Raw genomic sequence first — 17707 nt, 5'->3', positions numbered from 1 at the left:
TAGCAAATTTTGTCTACTAGGAGCTCGAAACCTGCATGAAAAAACCCACCCGCATATGTACCCCCTCGGGACGATGGCCGGCCCCTTCTCCAATGACCCGACATGATGGTTGGGCCCACAATTCACATAAACGAAGCACTTGGCGTATCCCAGCATGTATATAACTAAAATCATAAGTAAACAGCATGTATATAGCTAAAATCATATACTTGGTGTATCCCGGCATGTATATAGCTAAAATCATAAGTAAACATAAGTAAACAACATGTATATAGCTAAAATCATACTTGGTGTATCCCAGCATGTATATAGATCCTAAATTTCACTATTCAAGGGTCTAGAAATGAATTATTAATCATAAGTAAACATCATGTATATAAATCCTAAATTACTCTAAAATCATAAGTAAACAACATGTATATAGCTAAAATCATATACTTGGTGTATCCCAGCATGTATATCCAAACATGATTACACTAACAGCAGCAGTAAACAGCATGTTAAGGTGACATCTTATTGCTGCTACAAATTAGTGCGAAGGGCCATATAGATGGAAGATAAGCATCCAAATAACAATGTGTTGCTGCTACATCTTATTGCTGCTACAAATCATATAGTTGTCTACTACTTATTGCTGGTACAAATCATATAGTTGTTATTTTATTTTAAAATCTCTTGCAGAAAATAGTCATAGCAAGCAACTAGAGATGGGGAAATCAGCAAGCTAATTCTGTACAGAGCAAGCTAATTTGATGGGGAAATCTAGGGTTCGTCGGCGGCGGCCTAGAGAGACACAGAGACAGGGAGAGAGAGAGAGAGATATGCAAACCTAGGGTTCGACGGTGAAGGAGGAAGACGGCGCGGAGGCGTCGGGCTAGGCGGCGCGTGGTCGAGGCGGGGGCGTCGGGCTCGGCGGCGGCGGGCTCCGGGCACGGTGGCGGCGCTCGAGGCGAGGACGACGAGGCGCGGGCTCGGGGCAGAGGAGGAAGACGACGCGAGGGTGTCGGGCTTGGCGGCGGCGGTCGGAGGGCGTCGGGTCGGGGGCATCGGGCTCGGCGGCGTCGCGGCTCGGCGGCGTCGGGCTCGGGGCAGCAGCGGAGGAGGTCGACGGCACGGAGGAGAAGGAGGAGGTCGATGGTGCGGAGGAGAAGGACGGCGGCGGCGGCGCGAAAATCCGGCAGGGCTTCGCCTGGGGGAGGAGGAGCGCCCACTGCTGGTCTGCTAGGAAAGCGACGCGCAGGCGAGGAAATTGACGGGCTAGGGTTTCGGCGCTCCTTTTATATGCCGAAGCACATCAGTGGCGGTCGCGTAACCGCGCGACCGTTACTGATGATCACCCACACATGAGTAACGGGCGGGAGGCTCAGCAACCGTTACTGATGTGCTTACATCAATAACGGGCGGCAGAGCGACCGACCGTTACTGATGTGCTCCTATACATCAGTAACGGTCACACAGTAGTTGACCGTTACTGATGTGCTACTATGCTTGTTAGGGCAGTTGTACCAATTTAAATTTAGAAAACCTGTCCCTTTGAAATTATGTTTGAGGAATCAATTCATACATTTCTCTAGTATTTGTGCTACATTAAATTCAAAAAATTCATCACATGCATACAAATTTCACACGTAATTTCACTTAGTACAAAGTTTGCATTAAGATTCAGTACGAGTACATTTTTACAATGTGACTAATAGTGTTTCTCCTTCCTTCGGTAAGTCCTAACTTGACTCCTCGCAGAACTACTTCCGAGGTAGGGTTTTTGTGGTATTTTCTCGCTCTCGCTCCCATCACTTCTTCTTTTCCCTCTCCTTTTCTTCGTTAATATCGTGCGTTCCGCTTCTTCGTCATCTGCGGCGGTCGTCGGATCATGAAAACCTTCGTAGTCTTCTTATGAAGTAACTCCGTCCACTCCAACAATGCTTTTTTTTCTCTCTTCTTACTACAACGCGGTTTTTATTTGCCGGGTCGTCTATGTAGAATACCTGCTTGCATTGTTTAGCAAAGACCCATGGTTCCTCTCTTGCCGGGAGTTTTCTCACGTCAACTTGTTCACGAGGGATCTCAGGAGGTAGCACCATCGTCGTGAACCTGTGACTTTCTTCTTTGTCACCTTTGGTCTATCTTACACGGAACATTGGGATCTTTGTGATCGAGTACTCCAATTCCCAGATCTCCTCGATAACACCGAAGGACGCTTTGGTTTTGCTGTTGTCGTCGGTCGCGGTCTCAGAAGTCATGACTACACCACTATTTTGATACGTGCTTTTACGGTCCTGAGACGCAGTGTAGAAGTTATAGCCATTGATCGCATATGATTGCCAAGTAGAGACGTGGTAAGCAGGTTCCCGTGACAAACATGCAACCGTCTCTTCTGATACATTGGTCGTCTCCCTGCCGTACCAATAATTTTTCAGCCACGCTGCGAATGTTTTATTGTGCTCCCACTGGATCCAGACTTCTCCTCTTTTAGGGTTTTCATTTCGCAGTTGTTCCATGTGCATTTCCTGATAAGGCCGGCAGCAATCAACAGTTTGCAACACAACCAAATGTGCTCTTTCAAAGTCAGCTTCCTTTCCTCTTCCATAGACATTAAGGTATGTATGTCCAAGGCCACCTTCGCTATCGAGCTTGCCCTTGTGCCGTGATTCGGAAACAGCAATTGATTTCGGATCGGCCAACCAATCCGTGTAGAACTCGATGCACTCTTCTGCCCTAAAACCTTCCACGATGCTACCTTCCAGACCCGATCTATTATGAACGTAGCGCTTCAGAACCCCGTTGTATCGTTCAGGGCCATACATGTTATGCAGGAACGAGGGTCCTAGGGACAAGATCTCATGGATCATTAGATGGACCATGATATCAAAGAATGATGGAGGGAAGAACATCTCGAGCTCGCACAGAATCTGTATCATATTATCCTTCAGTATCTGGCATCGTCTAACGGTGATTGACTTATGCGAGATGCTGTCAAAGAAGTCAGAAAACTTCATGATTGTCTCCCTTACGTGCGGCTCCATGATACCTCTGATTGCGACTGGAAGTAACTGAGTGAGTATAACATGGTTGTCGTGAGACTTCATGCCAGATAGCTTGTGACTCTTCATGTCAACTAGATGCTTGATGCTCGATGAGTAGTTCGATGGGACTTTAATGTCCTGCAGGTACTGGCACATCCTATGCAACTTGTCTTTGTACAGGTTGTAACATGCAAGACGACACCACGTGGTCACCGTCACGAAACCATTCTTGTCGGCTGCCGACACTTGATCTTTGCCCCACAACTCTTTTCTGATAGACATGAGTTCCAGGTCCTTCCGTGCATTGGGTCCATCTTTCGTCTTCTCTGGAATGTTCATCAGCACGCTGTCGCATACAATTTTTCTCCACGTGCATGACATCTATGCTGTGGCGGCATTCTAAATGTGCCCAGTACTTCAGGTCCCAGAATACGGACCTTTTTTTCCACACGACGCCTTTAGGTTCCTTATATTTCTTCGCAGCAATCTTTTCAGGGACAACCTCAAGATCGTTCACAATTTCGAGGATTTGCATACCAGATTTCTCCTTCGACGCAGTCCCGTGCTGCGTCTTCCCATTGAACCTTTCCTTGTCATCCCTCCAAGGGTCTTTAGCATCCAACCACTTTCGGTGGCCCATGTAAACAATTTTGGATGAAGCGGGCAACTTCTCCAATGTCGTGTTTTCCCTGCACTTTGTACAAGCCTTGTAGCCATGTGTCACCTGGCATGAAGTATTTCCATTCGCGGGGTAGTCATGCACGCAGGTCAGAAGCGCTGCTCTCATCGTGAAGTACTCCCTCCTGTTTGCGTCCCAAACCACTCTGCCAGGGTTCCAAAGCTGCTTCAGCTCATCCTTCACTAGCTGCAAATACACATTTAGGTCAGCTCCCGGCTGCTTTCGACCCTGTATGAGCATGCACATGTGGATGTACTTTCTCTTCATGATTAACCATGGAGGAAGGTTGTAGACAAACAAGATCACTGGCCATGTGTTGTGCTGGTTGTTCATGTTTCCGAAAGGATTTATCCCGCCAGTGATGAGACCGAGCCTCAGGTTTTTGGACTCTGCCCCGAAATCTGGAAATGCCGTGTCGAAGTTCCTCCACAGAGTCCAATCGGCAGGGTGTCTTAGGACCCCAGCTTCCTCCACACGGTATTGCCCGTCAGGATCGAATGCAGCCTACGCCGGATCGTGATAGACGAGATACCTCGCGTCCTTAACGTTCTGCATCCAACGCTCAACTCGGCCACCTGCCGTAAGATACTAGACAGTCTTTACCGGACTGCCCTTCATCACTCGTTCCCCATCGTCTTCGCCACCTCTGGCATTTTTCTTCTTGTATCTCGATGCACCGCATGTGTGGCAGCTCTCATGGTTCTCGTACTCTCCAATGCATACCATGCGGTCGTTTGGACATGAACGATGTTTCACGCAATCTAATCCAAGCGGGCATGTAATCTTCTTCGCCTCGTATGTGCTCTTGGGCAACTTGTTTGGCCGTGGAAAAACCGAAGCAAGGTAACTCAACAAGTCCGTGAAGCCCTTGTCTGACCAGCATGATGCTGCCTTCAGCCTCAAAAGTTCGAGCGTCACTTCGAGCACGTTGTTTTCTTCGCCAGCTCCATCATACAAGGGTGTGTTTGCGTTCTCCAACAATTTTTTGAACTGAGCAGACTCTGCCTCATCTTCGAGGTCCTCCAGCTGGTCCCGTAGGTACAGGTCATCTAGCATTTCGGCAATCCTATCATGTGGAGCTCTTTCACCTTCCACATTAGCCTCCTCATCGACCCTTGTTTCTTCTTCGGAATCATTCGCCAGATCATACCGCAAGACATCATCATCTTCGCTACCGCAACCGACATCAACTGCATCCTCCCCGTGACAAGTCCAGCGAGAATAACCTTCCACAAAACTCGATGCCAGCATGTGCATCTGAACATCTTCAGGGTTCATCATGCATGTGTTTTCACATTTGCGACATGGACAACGCATCATCACAAGTCATTTTCATTCCATATCACCTTTCGCGACTCCAAAAAAGACCGTCCATTCGGTTATCCATCGAGCATTGATTCTTTCCATGGTGTACATGTAAGAACGGTCCTTCGATTTACAACACAATACACAAGAAAACAAATAAAGCAAAATAGTTAGCCTAATCATTGACAAGGGGATTAAGGTGTTAATTAACTGGAGCTAACTAAAAATTTGAAATTAGAGACATTCGGAGAGAAATTTGATGCCGGCGAGAAAGATCGGGAGGGAGAGAGAGCTCGCAAGGGAGAGGGAAGCTCCGGACGACAACGAGGAGGCCGCATTTTGGCCGGTGACCGGAGCTCAAAAATTTGAAATTGGGGAACTTTGGAGAGAAATTGGAGGCCGGCGAGGCAGATCAGGAGGGAGAGAGAGCTCGCATGAGAGAGGGAAGCTTCGGACTCGAAGATCGGAGCTCGCCGGCCGCCGGATCTCCAAAAATGGAGCTCGCCTGCCATGGCCGACCGGCCATGGAGACGGCGGCCGCCGGCGGGGGGGGGGGGGGGGGGGGGGAGGGAGGAGCGCTACCTGGGGGGCTCGCCGACGGGCGAAATCGGCATGGCTTTGCCGTCGTCGGGGAAGATGAGCCGTAGCTGGTCCGTTACGACGCGCAACACGACCAGCTGCGGCTCTGCCCAGCGTATTTAAACCGCGACGATCATCAGTGGCGGTCGGAATTGGGCGACCGTTACTGATAATAGGGGGTACATCAGTAACGGTCGCGTTAGGGCGACCGTTACTGACGCGTGGTTCATCAGTGGCGGTCGCCTCTTAACTGACCGCCACTAATGTATCTCGCGAGGTATGATTGTTCATCAGTGATGGTTGCCTCTGATGTATGGTTCGGCGGAGACGGGCAGACCCCGCTCTGTTCATCAGTAACGGTCGCGGCCGCGACCGACACTGATGTTGTTCATTAGTAACGGTCGCGCCGGACCCGTTAGTGATGTGTCGTTGCATATTGACCGTTTTGTAGCCGTGTGAGTATGTCAGATGCCCGCAGGGGCGGTGCGCGTCTTGGCGAACAAGTCGTCGATGGCTGGGAACACAACGAGCTCGACCTCCTCGCGGCTGGCCGCCAGCGTACGTGCATTCCTTTTGCCACGACACGTATGCGACCGCGGGAGAGGCATGTAGGTCTCGTCCCCGAGGCCCGAGCTCTGGACGAGCCGGGCCATGAAGCGAACGCTTCGCTCGTTTAAGGCAGGGATTTGGCGTGCGTGTTCGAGGAGGGCGGCGAATGGGGCGCGGTTTTGAGGACGGCCGCCGAAGCAAGCATAGTCTACGAGTTACACCTTTGGTGTTTGCCGCAGGTAGTAGATGATGAGCGTAGCAGCAGCTAGTACGATGAGGCTGGCCAAGAAGAGGTGGGCCGGCTGGAGGGCTTGGACGATTTCATAGGGCGGCCCAAAACATGCCGCAACAACGATGCGATTGGCAAAGCCGTGGTGGCGAATTGGCGACAACCACGACGAGCTTGTAAACGGATTTGAGGTTCTTTCTAGTCCGTCATGAACTCATGTCGTTGTTGCAGCGCGCCACAGGGTTTTGTGTGTGTAGCCGGCCGCTGAATGCTTATGGATATGAAGGATTGTGGCCATGCATATAACAGTTAATTGGCCTGGCCACCAACAATCTACCAATTAATTTTTTTTCCTAACCGCCAACTAACTGCACAAATTCAGGAAGCTGTTGGTTAATATAGCGTGATTCAACATACTTTTGTTGAATCACACTATATTAAGTCCCATCACCACACGCGGCAGCCTCTGCCGGCTCCGCTAGAAAAAGAGTTTTCGCACTCCAACTCTCCAATACTTGCTCAGATGCCATTATGATCATTATGAGGAAGCTGGTGTCAGTAGGGGTTGCTAGCTTGCTTCGGACAATTTGTAACACTAGAAATGATGATTGTTTTAGAAATGCTTGCTTGACGTCTCCTTTTGGAGCAGTTAAATTGTTTTGCCATTGGCTTACTTGTGGTCAATTTTACAGGTAGAGGAGGAAAACAAAAATCTATTCCTGCGGGAAACAAAGCCGGTTGAACAAATTGCCAAGAGTAAATTTCACAAAACCACACTTCTTAGGGATAGGGTTTCAAAGCGCCACAGTTATGACTAATAGTCTCACAAAACCACACTTTTTTGGGCAGATTTTCTCACAGAACCCAAATCAGGTAATTAAGAGTGTTCGATGGTGTTTTTGACAAGTGGGACCCACATGTCGGATGCCAAGATCGAATCGGGATTCCCCGGGTAGACAGAGGAGCTTAATGGGGTGTTGGGCAAAAGCTGACGTGGACAAAAAAATAGTTCGACCCGTCCGACCTGGCATCTGACACGTGGGTTCCACTTGTCAGAAACACCGTCAAATGTTCTTAATTACCTGATTTAGGTTCTGTGAGAAGATCTAGCTGAAAAAATGTGATTTTGTGAGACTATTAGTCATAACTATGACCCGTCAAAATCCTAACCCCAAGAAGTGTGGTTTTATGAAATTTACTCAATTGCGAAGCAGGTTTTTGAAGAGCGCATGAAATGGCATCGTCTATACCGGGGGATGTCGTGATTTACTTTTGTTGCTGTGTTCGCTCGAAAGGTCGGTGGTCTAGCCTTTCAGTAGTCTTGGGCTTGTTCGCAGATTGCTTCAGTCGTGCGATCCCCTTATTGTCAGGTTGTAGGCTAGCGGCTTTTGCCTCTCTAAAACCTTAACTGCATTGGTCAGAATGAACTGTAGTCTGGTTAATTCTTTTGTTTTTGTTTTTCAGCTTCTGAACTTGTAACACACTTGGTTTTCTGTTAATAGAAGCCGGAGAGGGCGAACTTCTCTATTTTAAAAAAAACTCCAATAAATACGACCTTTTTCTCACCGTATTTTGAAGTAGCCCGAAATGCCCTGTACAATACCAAAACAGCAAAACACGTTGCTAACTGGACAGAGAAATAGAAATCCTTTCATTTGCATGATCGCCTAAGTAAGTAAGAAAGCAAGCTTAATCAACGGGAGAGACATTTTAGCCAAGTTCGTTTTTTTTCCGAGGAAAAAAAAGCAATTTGTCTATTTCCTTCCATTGCCCATCATCATCGTGGGCTGGAGGGGTTTTCTATACCCACGATCGAAACTAATCAGCCTATTCGTCCTTACGGCTGAGTTTCATCCTAGGGTAAATTGGTATAGCTCCGCACGCAAGCGGTGTCGGCCGCCGCCACGCATCAGAGCACCACTCTGGAGCCGCCAGGACCACATCTACTCGTCACTCTCGACGACGCGGATCGAGGTGACGAGCAAGAGATGCCGGCGGCATAGCCGCCTAGACCCTTTGGTGCCGCCATCTTGTGGCGGCCACGAGGAATGGTCAGTTCAATCCCTACGTCATCTATCCTAATTTCTCTCCTGCTTGATTTTCGTCTAATGGTCTAAACGGGGCAGGAGAGGTTGGCCGAACATGACGTTGAAGCTCATCGACGACATCGCCGGCCGGCTGCTCCGCTACGACATGGCCGAGTACGTCCGCCTCCGCGCCGCGTGCAAGGAGTGGAGGAGATGCACCGCTGACCCGCGCGAGTGCTGCGGCCAGCTGGACAACAGCTTCCGCCCCCGCCGATGGATCATGCTGTCCAACCGCACCAACGGCGATGGCCGTGGCTTCCTCAACCTCACCACGGGCGCCTCCGCCGGCGTCGACCTCCCGGAGCTCTCCAGCCACCACCTCGAGGCCACCGTCGAGGGCCTCCTGCTCCTGCGTGACAAGGCGAGCCACGCCGTGCACATCCAGGTGATCAGAGTGGAGGACAGGGCAATGGCGTTCCGGTGGCAACTAATCCAGGTGTGCGAGGTAAACCTGGACGGGAAGAATCTCCTCCCGGTGGATTACATCGGACACCACCGTGCGGTGTTCGCCGGCGAGGTGGCATGCTTCTCTCTCTCCACCACCGGTTTTTCATGCATTTCAGGGAACGCGGTGTACCCGGGGGTGTCCGGCTACCGCTTCCCTTCCATCGGCGTGCGCTATCTAATGAACAAGACTATAGATCCACCGTTTGAGTTCACCATGGATGACGAAAGGCTAAACGTTGCTGGCAGAGAGCTTAAAACGTTCCGGCAATCCTTTCCAGACCTGAATCTAGTGCCTCTCGCTCGGCCCTGTACTCTACCAGAATACCTGGTCTGTTGTGCTGGCCTCAATGGCGGCCTCAAGGACTAATCAATCTTGAATCCAATCAAAGGTTGTATGTTTCGGCTGCATTTCTAGCACTGGCTTCTCTTATAAGGTGTCCTCACCTAGCTTCCTGAAGAAGCCGCATCACATATTAGGTAGACTTTCAAATTAGTTTAGGAAGTTAGGGGAGAACAACTTCTTAGAGAAGCCGGTCCAGTAAACCGAAATGAACCGTCTTTTTCGTCCCGGAATGTTTTGTGATTGTTTATTTTATAGTATTTTCTACACATTATTTTTAGAACTACAGCCAAACTTTATTACTTTATCCGGATTTATAAGGCCTATGTGTAATTTTCGATCAAAATTTGACATAAGATTAAGTGGTCGTCTTACAAACCCAGACGAAGGGAGTAACTCAGTAAAATCAAGGGTGATTCACCTTTGCCTTCCTCATAAAACATCGGCTCTTAGATACTCCCTCCGTCCAACAATAGGATGCATATTAGGTTTCGGTTGACCTATCCTTTGACCACAAATTACATCATGAATATTTGACTAATGTGATCAAAATCATAACCATAAACAAATATTCTTGAGTAAGAATATAATCAGTGGGGTGATCTGCGCAGATTGCGTGGCTAGATTTGTACAATGAAAGAAAATTTTACGCATTTATATGTTTGCATGAGTAGAATATTTATTTTGTATGCAATTTAAATATATATTATTTGGAACCGTTCAATGTTTTCTGGAATATTTAATTTTTATTTTTGTATTTTCATCCAATACATAGAGTCTACACAACACAGTTTTCATTTTTTTTAATAAAAATCGTTTCGCTTTTGGCTATTGATTTTTTATTTGCTCAATTACTAAACATCTCCATATGAGCCGTAGCTGTGACATGGCAGCACGTGAAAATACGTCATCGGCAGTTGTAATAGCTAGTTCTAGTCTGGACGTGTATTTTTGGCTCCCGTGATCTAGTGCTCCCTATAGCTTGCCCTTTTTGCTCCAATTTTGAGGTCTCAGACATCTAATAAATTTGCATCATTTGCAATGTTCTTTTTTTCGTAGTTGATGTATTTGCAGTTGGTTGCACGGCTAAGGCCCAAACGCCTCATATTGGCGGTGTTTGATATGGTCGTTCCAGATACGGTGGTACGCCCAGCAACGGAACGATATATATTTTATCTCTATCCATATTCAGCTTTTTTCTTGTTTAAAAGTAATAATTCAGTATGTTTGATCATCTCCACTTTTCTTTTGAGCGGATATTTCCACTCATCTCTACTTTAGTCACGTCGAACTATTAAAATCGATCATGTTGCATATTGATACAGATCGATACATCTAAGACCTATGGCAGGCTTTTACTGGTAGCGTGGATGGTTAGAGCTGAGAGCATCTTTTTTTTTCCCTAAGACTGGTTTTTTAGGGATTGTAGAAAGAAAATTTTCTGGAGAAAAAAGAGATGCTCTCCGGCAGGTTCCCTAAAATCGAATCCCTGTTTTTTTTTATTTCAAACTGACGGGACGGTCCCATCTGTCATTGGCTTAAAACACCCTGCTCTCTTCCTCGTCTCCTAAATCGATTTCCTGTACTGCTGCCGGCTGGTTGACGCTGCCATGCCGCTAGCCAACGCCCGCGCCGCGCTCGTCCCTGTCGTCCGCCACGGCGCTGCTCCGGCCGTGCTCTTCGCCGCCGTGTCACGGACCAAATTGATTAGGGCTCAATCAACGAATAAAGTCGACACGGGAAAACAGATAGCAGACAATCAATCGATGCCAATGCGGGAAGACAAAGCAGTATATATACTAATATATTAAATTGGAGTTGGTGGTGATCATATGGTCGTCGCGATACGTCCCTTCACCGAAATTACGAATCTGTCACCGTTGTCCTCACACGTCTTTTAATTCCGGCTCCCGTGGTCCTCAAGCGCAGAAAAAATACGTACCGTCCAAAAAAGAAAAAAACAACAACATAACCCTCTTGGCTCCTCCTCTCCTACGAATCTCACCCCACCCGATCCGGATCTCGTCAGCGTCCGCCACCGCTCTTGGTCGCCTCCACCAGCTCGTGTGTGTCAGCGGCGTCCGTGTGCGGAAGGCGGCTGCGGACCCGTGGCTCTGTCGCACGCCCTGACCGCCGCCTCCACCGACTCGTGTGCGGCGGTGGCTTCCCGCGAGATTTGGACGGCGATGGGATGAGCCTGAGGCCGGGATAACCTGAAGGTAGAGAGCAAAAGACTTGAACATGTGTCACTTTCTTTTTACACGGTATATAGAAATAAGACATGTGCAAAATAGAAAGAGACCAAAGTATAGCCTACAAAAATAAACATATCATAGTCGTTATACATATGTGCTCATGAAACACGTAACATTTAATTTGAGAGTTTTGATAGAATTTTTCGTTGTTCCGTGTTTCACGGATCTTTTGCTACTGGCACCGACCCTCCTTCTCTTGCGCCGCCGCCACTTGCTGGCTTCCTCTCTCCGACGTTGTCCCGATTTGCCTCCGTCGCCTGTCCCTCTCCTACCCCTCCGCCCCCAGCGCCGCCTCCTCCCGGCGAACCGCAGCCCTCCAGATCGGCGCCGCCGCCCCATCTTCTCCTCGCTATTCTCCTGGCGCCGCTGAAGCCCTTCGCCTGCCCCGCCAGTGCCGCTGCTCCTCCGCCACCGAACCCTGGCCTCCATCTCCACCACTCTTCCCATGAAGCGAAGGTGCTTGCCCCCTATCTCCCTCTTAACTCTCTCTTTGTAGTTTGTACAAACGGCCGAGAAATCAGTTAGGTGCTGTGAGTTCTTCTCTGCTTCGTACCATGCCTTGAGCTCCGGTCTGTTTCAGCATGTGGTAGCGTGGAGGAAGGAGTTCATGGACGGAGAGGTCGCGTGTGCGATCGCCGAGGAAGATCCAGCCATCGCTTGGGAAGGATGGTGGTGGTTGTTGTTGTGCGTGCGTCTAGCTTGTCGAGGATCAGGATTAGCATCTCGTCAGGTAAGCTGCTGATTCTGACCTCCTCGCAATTGTGCTGTTGTGGTGGTATCAAGGTTATTGCCATGTGTATATTAATTAATTATGGGGTCCTTAAACTGAATCTATGAACTTGGAGGTAGGTAGTTATGTACTAATGTGCTTAAGATGCTATGCCAATGCTTTGCACCTTGACGAAGATTTATATCTTTTGTAATGGCCGTGCTAACCTGATAACAAACTATTCTAATCAATGTATGTATGCACACAAAGATTGTGGCTTTTATTTTGAGCCATTGAATTGAGGGAGAATGAACTTAATTGTGGCTGACCTGATCTGGATTTCTTGATTCCATGTTTACTTTGAAAACTTGCCTTGGATCCAACTGATTCTTCAGATGACTGTTTGTTCAAAGCACACTATTTCCGTTTTCAGTGCAGGAAGGCATAGGGAGAAGCTACAGAAGGTACTTCAGCATTTTCAGATGTTCCCTAGGATATATGAAGAGGGTACATGCTAGCCTATCGGTTTTCAGTAGTCAGTTTTTTCAGATGTTATATGATTATTTCCATGGTCATATTCCTGCAGTTGAGCGCGATCCTGTTTGTGCCGCTGGATAACCTCTATACATAGAGAAGGGCTACAATATATTTAGTGGTAAGAGCTGCCCAGGATTATTGGCTATTATGAGGAGGTTGGCAACAAGCATGGCCTACATTCCTCGCAAAAAAAAACAAGCATGGCCTACATGGATCAGTATCCTTCATATCCTTCAGGTTGGACATGGGAGCTTATCATAGCGAGTAGCAGTATAGGTTATAATCAGTTTCAAGAGTTTTTTTTCATATGAATTGCTGTAGGTGTGTCATTGTTGTCATATACGTCTGGTTTAATCATGGAGATCATCATTTCTCTCATTGTAAACATGTGAAATGATTGTTCAGTTACATGTGACATGCTTAGACCATATATACATTTAGCCATGCAATTACGAAGTACATGAGAACACAAGTACTTTGATAAATGTGTAGTATTATTCGCTTGTATTCTTGTGTATGTAATGCAAAATAGTAAAATATGATAGTGATCATCTGAAGTAATAAGTGGTCGTTTCATTTGTGGGCATACATTTTATTGTCAGTTTGATTGCCTTATGTTCGTCCGGTTTTCGTAGGTTTGGTGGGAAATTTCTTTTGCTTGCTACAGTAGGGGCACATCTTTATATTTTACCTAACTAACTTTTGTTCCAAATGATAAGTTGTCTGAAAACTGTGTCCTATTATAATGTTGTTCATGCAAATATTTTTGCTGGTTTGAATATCTATCGCCGGGAATAAAAGAATAAAGCATATACTGAAACTGTTTGGCATTTTCCTATACTGTTTACATATCTCTACATGCTTAAATGATGAGCTTATGTTTAAAGTTATGCTGGTCCTTCTTCAAACTTCACCAATGTTGTGGTTTCTAAAGTCTTATTAAAGTTTCTATATGTATCTAGATATTGTCATTTAAAATACACAAGAGTGGTTATATTACTGATCCCTGTAGGTACCAGATTACCAGTCCATTACAACCTTCAACAAATGAGTTGTTCAAAAGAAAGTTCTGAGAAAGTGGTACTTTCGGTTATTCGTGTAGTCAAAGGAATACTTTTGCCACTAATTTACCAAATTAGAACTACATAAGTACTACCTTGCCTTGTTAGTAGTAGAAGCTTTTTTTTTTCTGAAGTGGGCACAGGTCTCAGGTAAATTCTTGAGGTTAGTTTGTTCATGTTCTTCGGTTAACTTGCATTCTGTAACGCCGATTTCGTTTTGCACGAATGCCAGACCATTTTTAGTGAACAAATTGGATCCACAATATCTACTTGATGGCCGTAGAGAAGTATATGAGTTATTGTCACTGAAGAATTCATTCACTTCTTTGTTACTCAATAGAACAATCTTCATATTCTGATCAAAATCAAATACTCCACGGTAATTTATCTCTTTATCTGTACAATATCCTTGTACACAATAGCAATCTTTTTCTGCATGCTGTCAAGTTAGTGGTTCATTATATTGGTCATGGTAGGAAGCTCTTGACGGAAGGGGATGTACAGTTGAGCCACATGTTTTAGAGGTAGGAAAATTAGTTTTATGCTATCAAGACTTGATGAGTTCATCTTTTCAGCCACCACTGTAGGAAACTGAAAGATGCCCGGAACAAATCAAAATGTACCTAGAAAAGTGCACAAAAGAACGAATGTTTTATTTCTCGCTATTGATGCATAATTTTTTTTGTTGAAAACGATTTTCTTCGTATTCATCAGCCGCAAATCTCTAATCATGTATACATTATTGCTGTCCGCAAATTTTTAATCATGCAGTTGTTTTTGTCTTTCCGTTGCAATGAAGGGCACTTGGCTAGTCCCAGCAGTATTCCAGTTGCTAATCGATCGATCGATCAACTCTGTAGCTCGTGACGGACAGCAAATCGAAGCTTGCGGCGGACCGTGTTGCGGTGTTTCGGTCGGGCACGGAAGGAGCACCGGCAGGTCGCGGGGGACGGCGCCGCGTCGCCGGCGGCGCAAATCGTGGCGGCAGCCGCTGGCGGCGGGTGGCACTGTCGGGCTCGATTCCGACGGGAAATTGGCTCGGGCAGGCTCGTAGGGGACCGGCGAGGGTCGCGCTCAATCAGATTCAGGCGTGTCCGTGATCGATCTGATATCAGGCTGTTTTGCGTTACCGTTTTACGTAGTCAAATACTGACACCTTTTTTCCTTATCGGTTAAATCTGAGCGGTAAACAGTATGGACCGTCCGATAACTTTTGTAAAATCTGAACCATAGAATATCTGCTACTTTAATTAGATATTATATAGATGGATATAAATCTGTCATAATAATATATAAAAAAGTATTTTATGATCAAAACATTGGTCATGAGTAAAACTAATACGCACCTATTGTTGAAGGGAGGTAAGTTAGTAGCACTCCTCCGCTAGCTAGATCCGCAGCATCAGTTTGTTCAACGTTCTATAAAAAAGTACTCCGTATCTAGCAAGTTCTCGCGGTTGACCGATCGTTCGGTTCGATAGATCCACCAAACGCGCCGGCCATGCACACTGCTCCGTGCTATACTTGTATCCTCGCTTCAATGCTTCAGGGCCGTCCGCCTCGATCACGCGCGCAAAGCATGTGGCCGCCTGGCATCACGCGCCGGCCGGCCTTTCACCGAATCACGACACGTCGGCAAGCAAAACCCAGTCAAACAAAACAAGCTCGTTCGATCAGCCGCGCGCAGCAGCGATCATCCGCGCCAGCACGTCGTTGAACGTGTCGACGGGCCCGGGCGCGCAGTAGTGGAGGCAGTCGTTGGGCGCCTTCTCCGGCACGGGCGCCCCCGCGTAGGCTCCCTCGTAGATGTACACGCCCGGGTGCGAGTCGGGCCGCAGCGCCGCCATCCGCGTCACGTCCAGCACCTCGTACCGCATCCCCCACCGCCGCCTCCGCGCCGACGCCATGGCCGTCTCCTCCACCACAGCCTTCCTCATCTCCGCCTCCGTTTCCCCCACCACTTTCCACCCGTCATCGTCGTACGGCTTCGTCCGGGAGCACGCGTCGCGGTGATCCCAGCTGAGCTCGAAGTGCGCCGGCGCGATGGTCGCCACAACCACGAGCTTGTCCCTGCCCGACTCCGCGTCCACGTGCTCCAGCGCCGCACGGGTCGCCCTGCGGTACACGCCGAGGTAGCCGCCGCTGATGTCGGTCCCGTTGAGAACCACGTCTGGACGGGAGAAGGCGCCGATGATCCGGCCGGCCTCGTAGTAGACGGCCGGGCGCGGGAACCAGTGGCCCGCGGAGATCACCACGACGTCCATGGCGTCCACGTCCGCCGCCCACGGCTCGTCCGTGAGCGCGTCCAGGAACACCGCCGTGCCCTGCGTCTGCGTGCCGTTCGTGTCGGCGCGCACGAGGAACGGGGACCAGTAAGTCGAGATGATGACGTCGTGCGGCGCAGGGAAGACCCAGCGCCAGAACTTGGCGCCGGGCCGCTCCTCGTACCGGTGCGTGGTCTCCGGCCGCGAGAACGTGGAGAGGAAGCAGACGAGGGCTTCCGCCTGGTTGCGGGCCGTCGAGTCGCCGACGAAAGCCAGGCGCTTGCCCCGGACCATGCCGAGGAACTCCGCCGGGTCGAGCGCCGAGAGGTTGCAACCAGCCGCAGCCGGCTGCCACCGCCAGTGGAGGTAGCCGTTGTCCGGCTTTCCGTTCAGGGCGCACTTCTGCGTGCCCTTCAAGTCGCACTTCGCGCTGTCGTACCGCGGGCCGGCGACGCCGTCGTCCCACACCCACTTCCCCTCGCCGTAGTCGCATTTCGGCACATTTTGCTGGGCCGGCGGCCGGGGTGAAACTTGGTAGTAGTACAAGAAAAGATGTCAGCTTATATATATGTACAGTGATAGATAGAGAGGAAAATATGTGTGTGCAAAAAATGTTTACCTTGAGGACGGGGTGTGCTTGTGCCAGTGCGACGAGCTTCAAATGCATCGAAGAGATCGGTGGATGGGATGAAAGATGGTGGAGAGCAGAGGAGGATGTAGACGAGAGGCAAGGCGAGCAGAGCGCATGGAGCAGCGCAAGCGAGGAGCTTCTTGCAATGGCCGTGATTTGCGACTTCTTGTGGTGCTGCCATTGTTTGTTGATGAGACCGTATCGTAAGGGCCGGGTGATGGCGTGATGCAATGTGTTGGACTGCTGCTCTGCTTATAGGCAAATTCTGACCTCGAACGTCGGATCTGTTAGCCTAGGCAAACACTGAACCTTCGATTAGAAAATAGTAGGAAGTTGACCAGCAGAGATGATCGAGGTGATCGCGAAGACCGACAGCTCCAGGCCTCCACGGATGGTTTATCAATTGTGCGCTTTAATTCTCTTTCTTCGATTTTTCTATTATATTATGATTGTGTATTAGACTTCTTCCGCCCATACATGTGAAAAGATTAGGATGCGTTCTTTTCGTCTTCCGGTTTCTCCTAGAAGCTGCCCTCACCTAACTTACCGGAGAAGACGCGTCACAAATTTAGCTAAACTCCCAAAATAGTTTAGGCCAAACTAGTTTAGTAGCCTAATTAAATTTACGTGGCGGCTTCCTAAGAAGTTACGAGAGGACAGCTTCTGGGAGAAGCGGAAGTCGAAAAAAACTGGGCCTAAATACACAGCCCATGTTGGAGGAGGGGGAGAGGTCCAGATTTTGCAACCGTGTACTAGTGATACTCTAGAGTAGATCTTCTGGTGCCCTGTGCCCATAGCTCATAAAGGGAGATCTGTTGACCTCGGATGACAGACTAAATTAAGGTACGGGAGATCTGGCTAGAAAATGATCATCCTGCGCACATGATTTTACTCTGTAGGTAAAAGTGTCCACGTATCAACCAAATACATGGTCGAGACATACTTAGCGTGACTCCGTGAGGCGTGAGCTCCAGACCGACGGATCGCACGGGTGCGCCCACGCTGGGTGCCC

General features: G+C 48.5%; 2 protein-coding genes and 1 long non-coding RNA gene across 11 annotated transcripts; 2 read left to right on the top strand and 1 right to left on the bottom strand.

The window, feature by feature from the left end:
- Positions 1–8237: 8237 nt before the first annotated feature.
- Positions 8238–9451, top strand: LOC112270092. Its single transcript, XM_024457779.1, has 2 exons — positions 8238–8415; positions 8491–9451. The coding sequence occupies exon 2, from the start codon at positions 8507–8509 to the stop codon at positions 9263–9265; it is 759 nt and encodes a 252-aa protein (XP_024313547.1). The 5' UTR covers positions 8238–8415; positions 8491–8506; the 3' UTR covers positions 9266–9451.
- A 1938-nt stretch (positions 9452–11389) lies between these two features.
- LOC100829863 (protein ALTERED XYLOGLUCAN 4) lies at positions 11390–17042 on the bottom strand. Of its 2 annotated transcripts, XR_002962596.1 has the most exons (3): positions 16684–17042; positions 15147–16594; positions 11390–11451 (listed from the first exon to the last, which is right to left on the bottom strand). XR_002962596.1 is itself a non-coding variant. In XM_014896256.2 (2 exons), exons 1-2 carry the CDS (start codon positions 16874–16876, stop codon positions 15474–15476), a joined length of 1314 nt encoding a protein of 437 aa, XP_014751742.1. In that variant the 5' UTR covers positions 16877–17042; the 3' UTR covers positions 15038–15473. The 2 variants fall into 2 exon arrangements, 1 of the variants encoding a protein (XP_014751742.1); XM_014896256.2 differs by lacking the exon at positions 11390–11451 and having other exon boundaries at positions 15038–16594.
- LOC104582210 lies at positions 11631–15117 on the top strand. Of its 8 annotated transcripts, none has more exons than XR_002962601.1 (6): positions 11631–11949; positions 12074–12223; positions 12636–12666; positions 12789–12976; positions 14033–14179; positions 14661–15117. It is a non-coding gene; the product is annotated as an uncharacterized LOC104582210 (long non-coding RNA). The 8 variants fall into 8 exon arrangements; XR_002962602.1 differs by having other exon boundaries at positions 14600–15117; XR_002962599.1 differs by lacking the exon at positions 14033–14179 and having other exon boundaries at positions 11633–11949.
- Positions 17043–17707: the final 665 nt, after the last annotated feature.

Source organism: Brachypodium distachyon, chromosome 1 (assembly GCF_000005505.3).
Source record: "Brachypodium distachyon strain Bd21 chromosome 1, Brachypodium_distachyon_v3.0, whole genome shotgun sequence".
In the NCBI taxonomy this organism is placed as follows: Eukaryota; Viridiplantae; Streptophyta; class Magnoliopsida; order Poales; family Poaceae; genus Brachypodium; species Brachypodium distachyon.
This window is presented reverse-complemented; position numbering and strand designations above follow the sequence as displayed.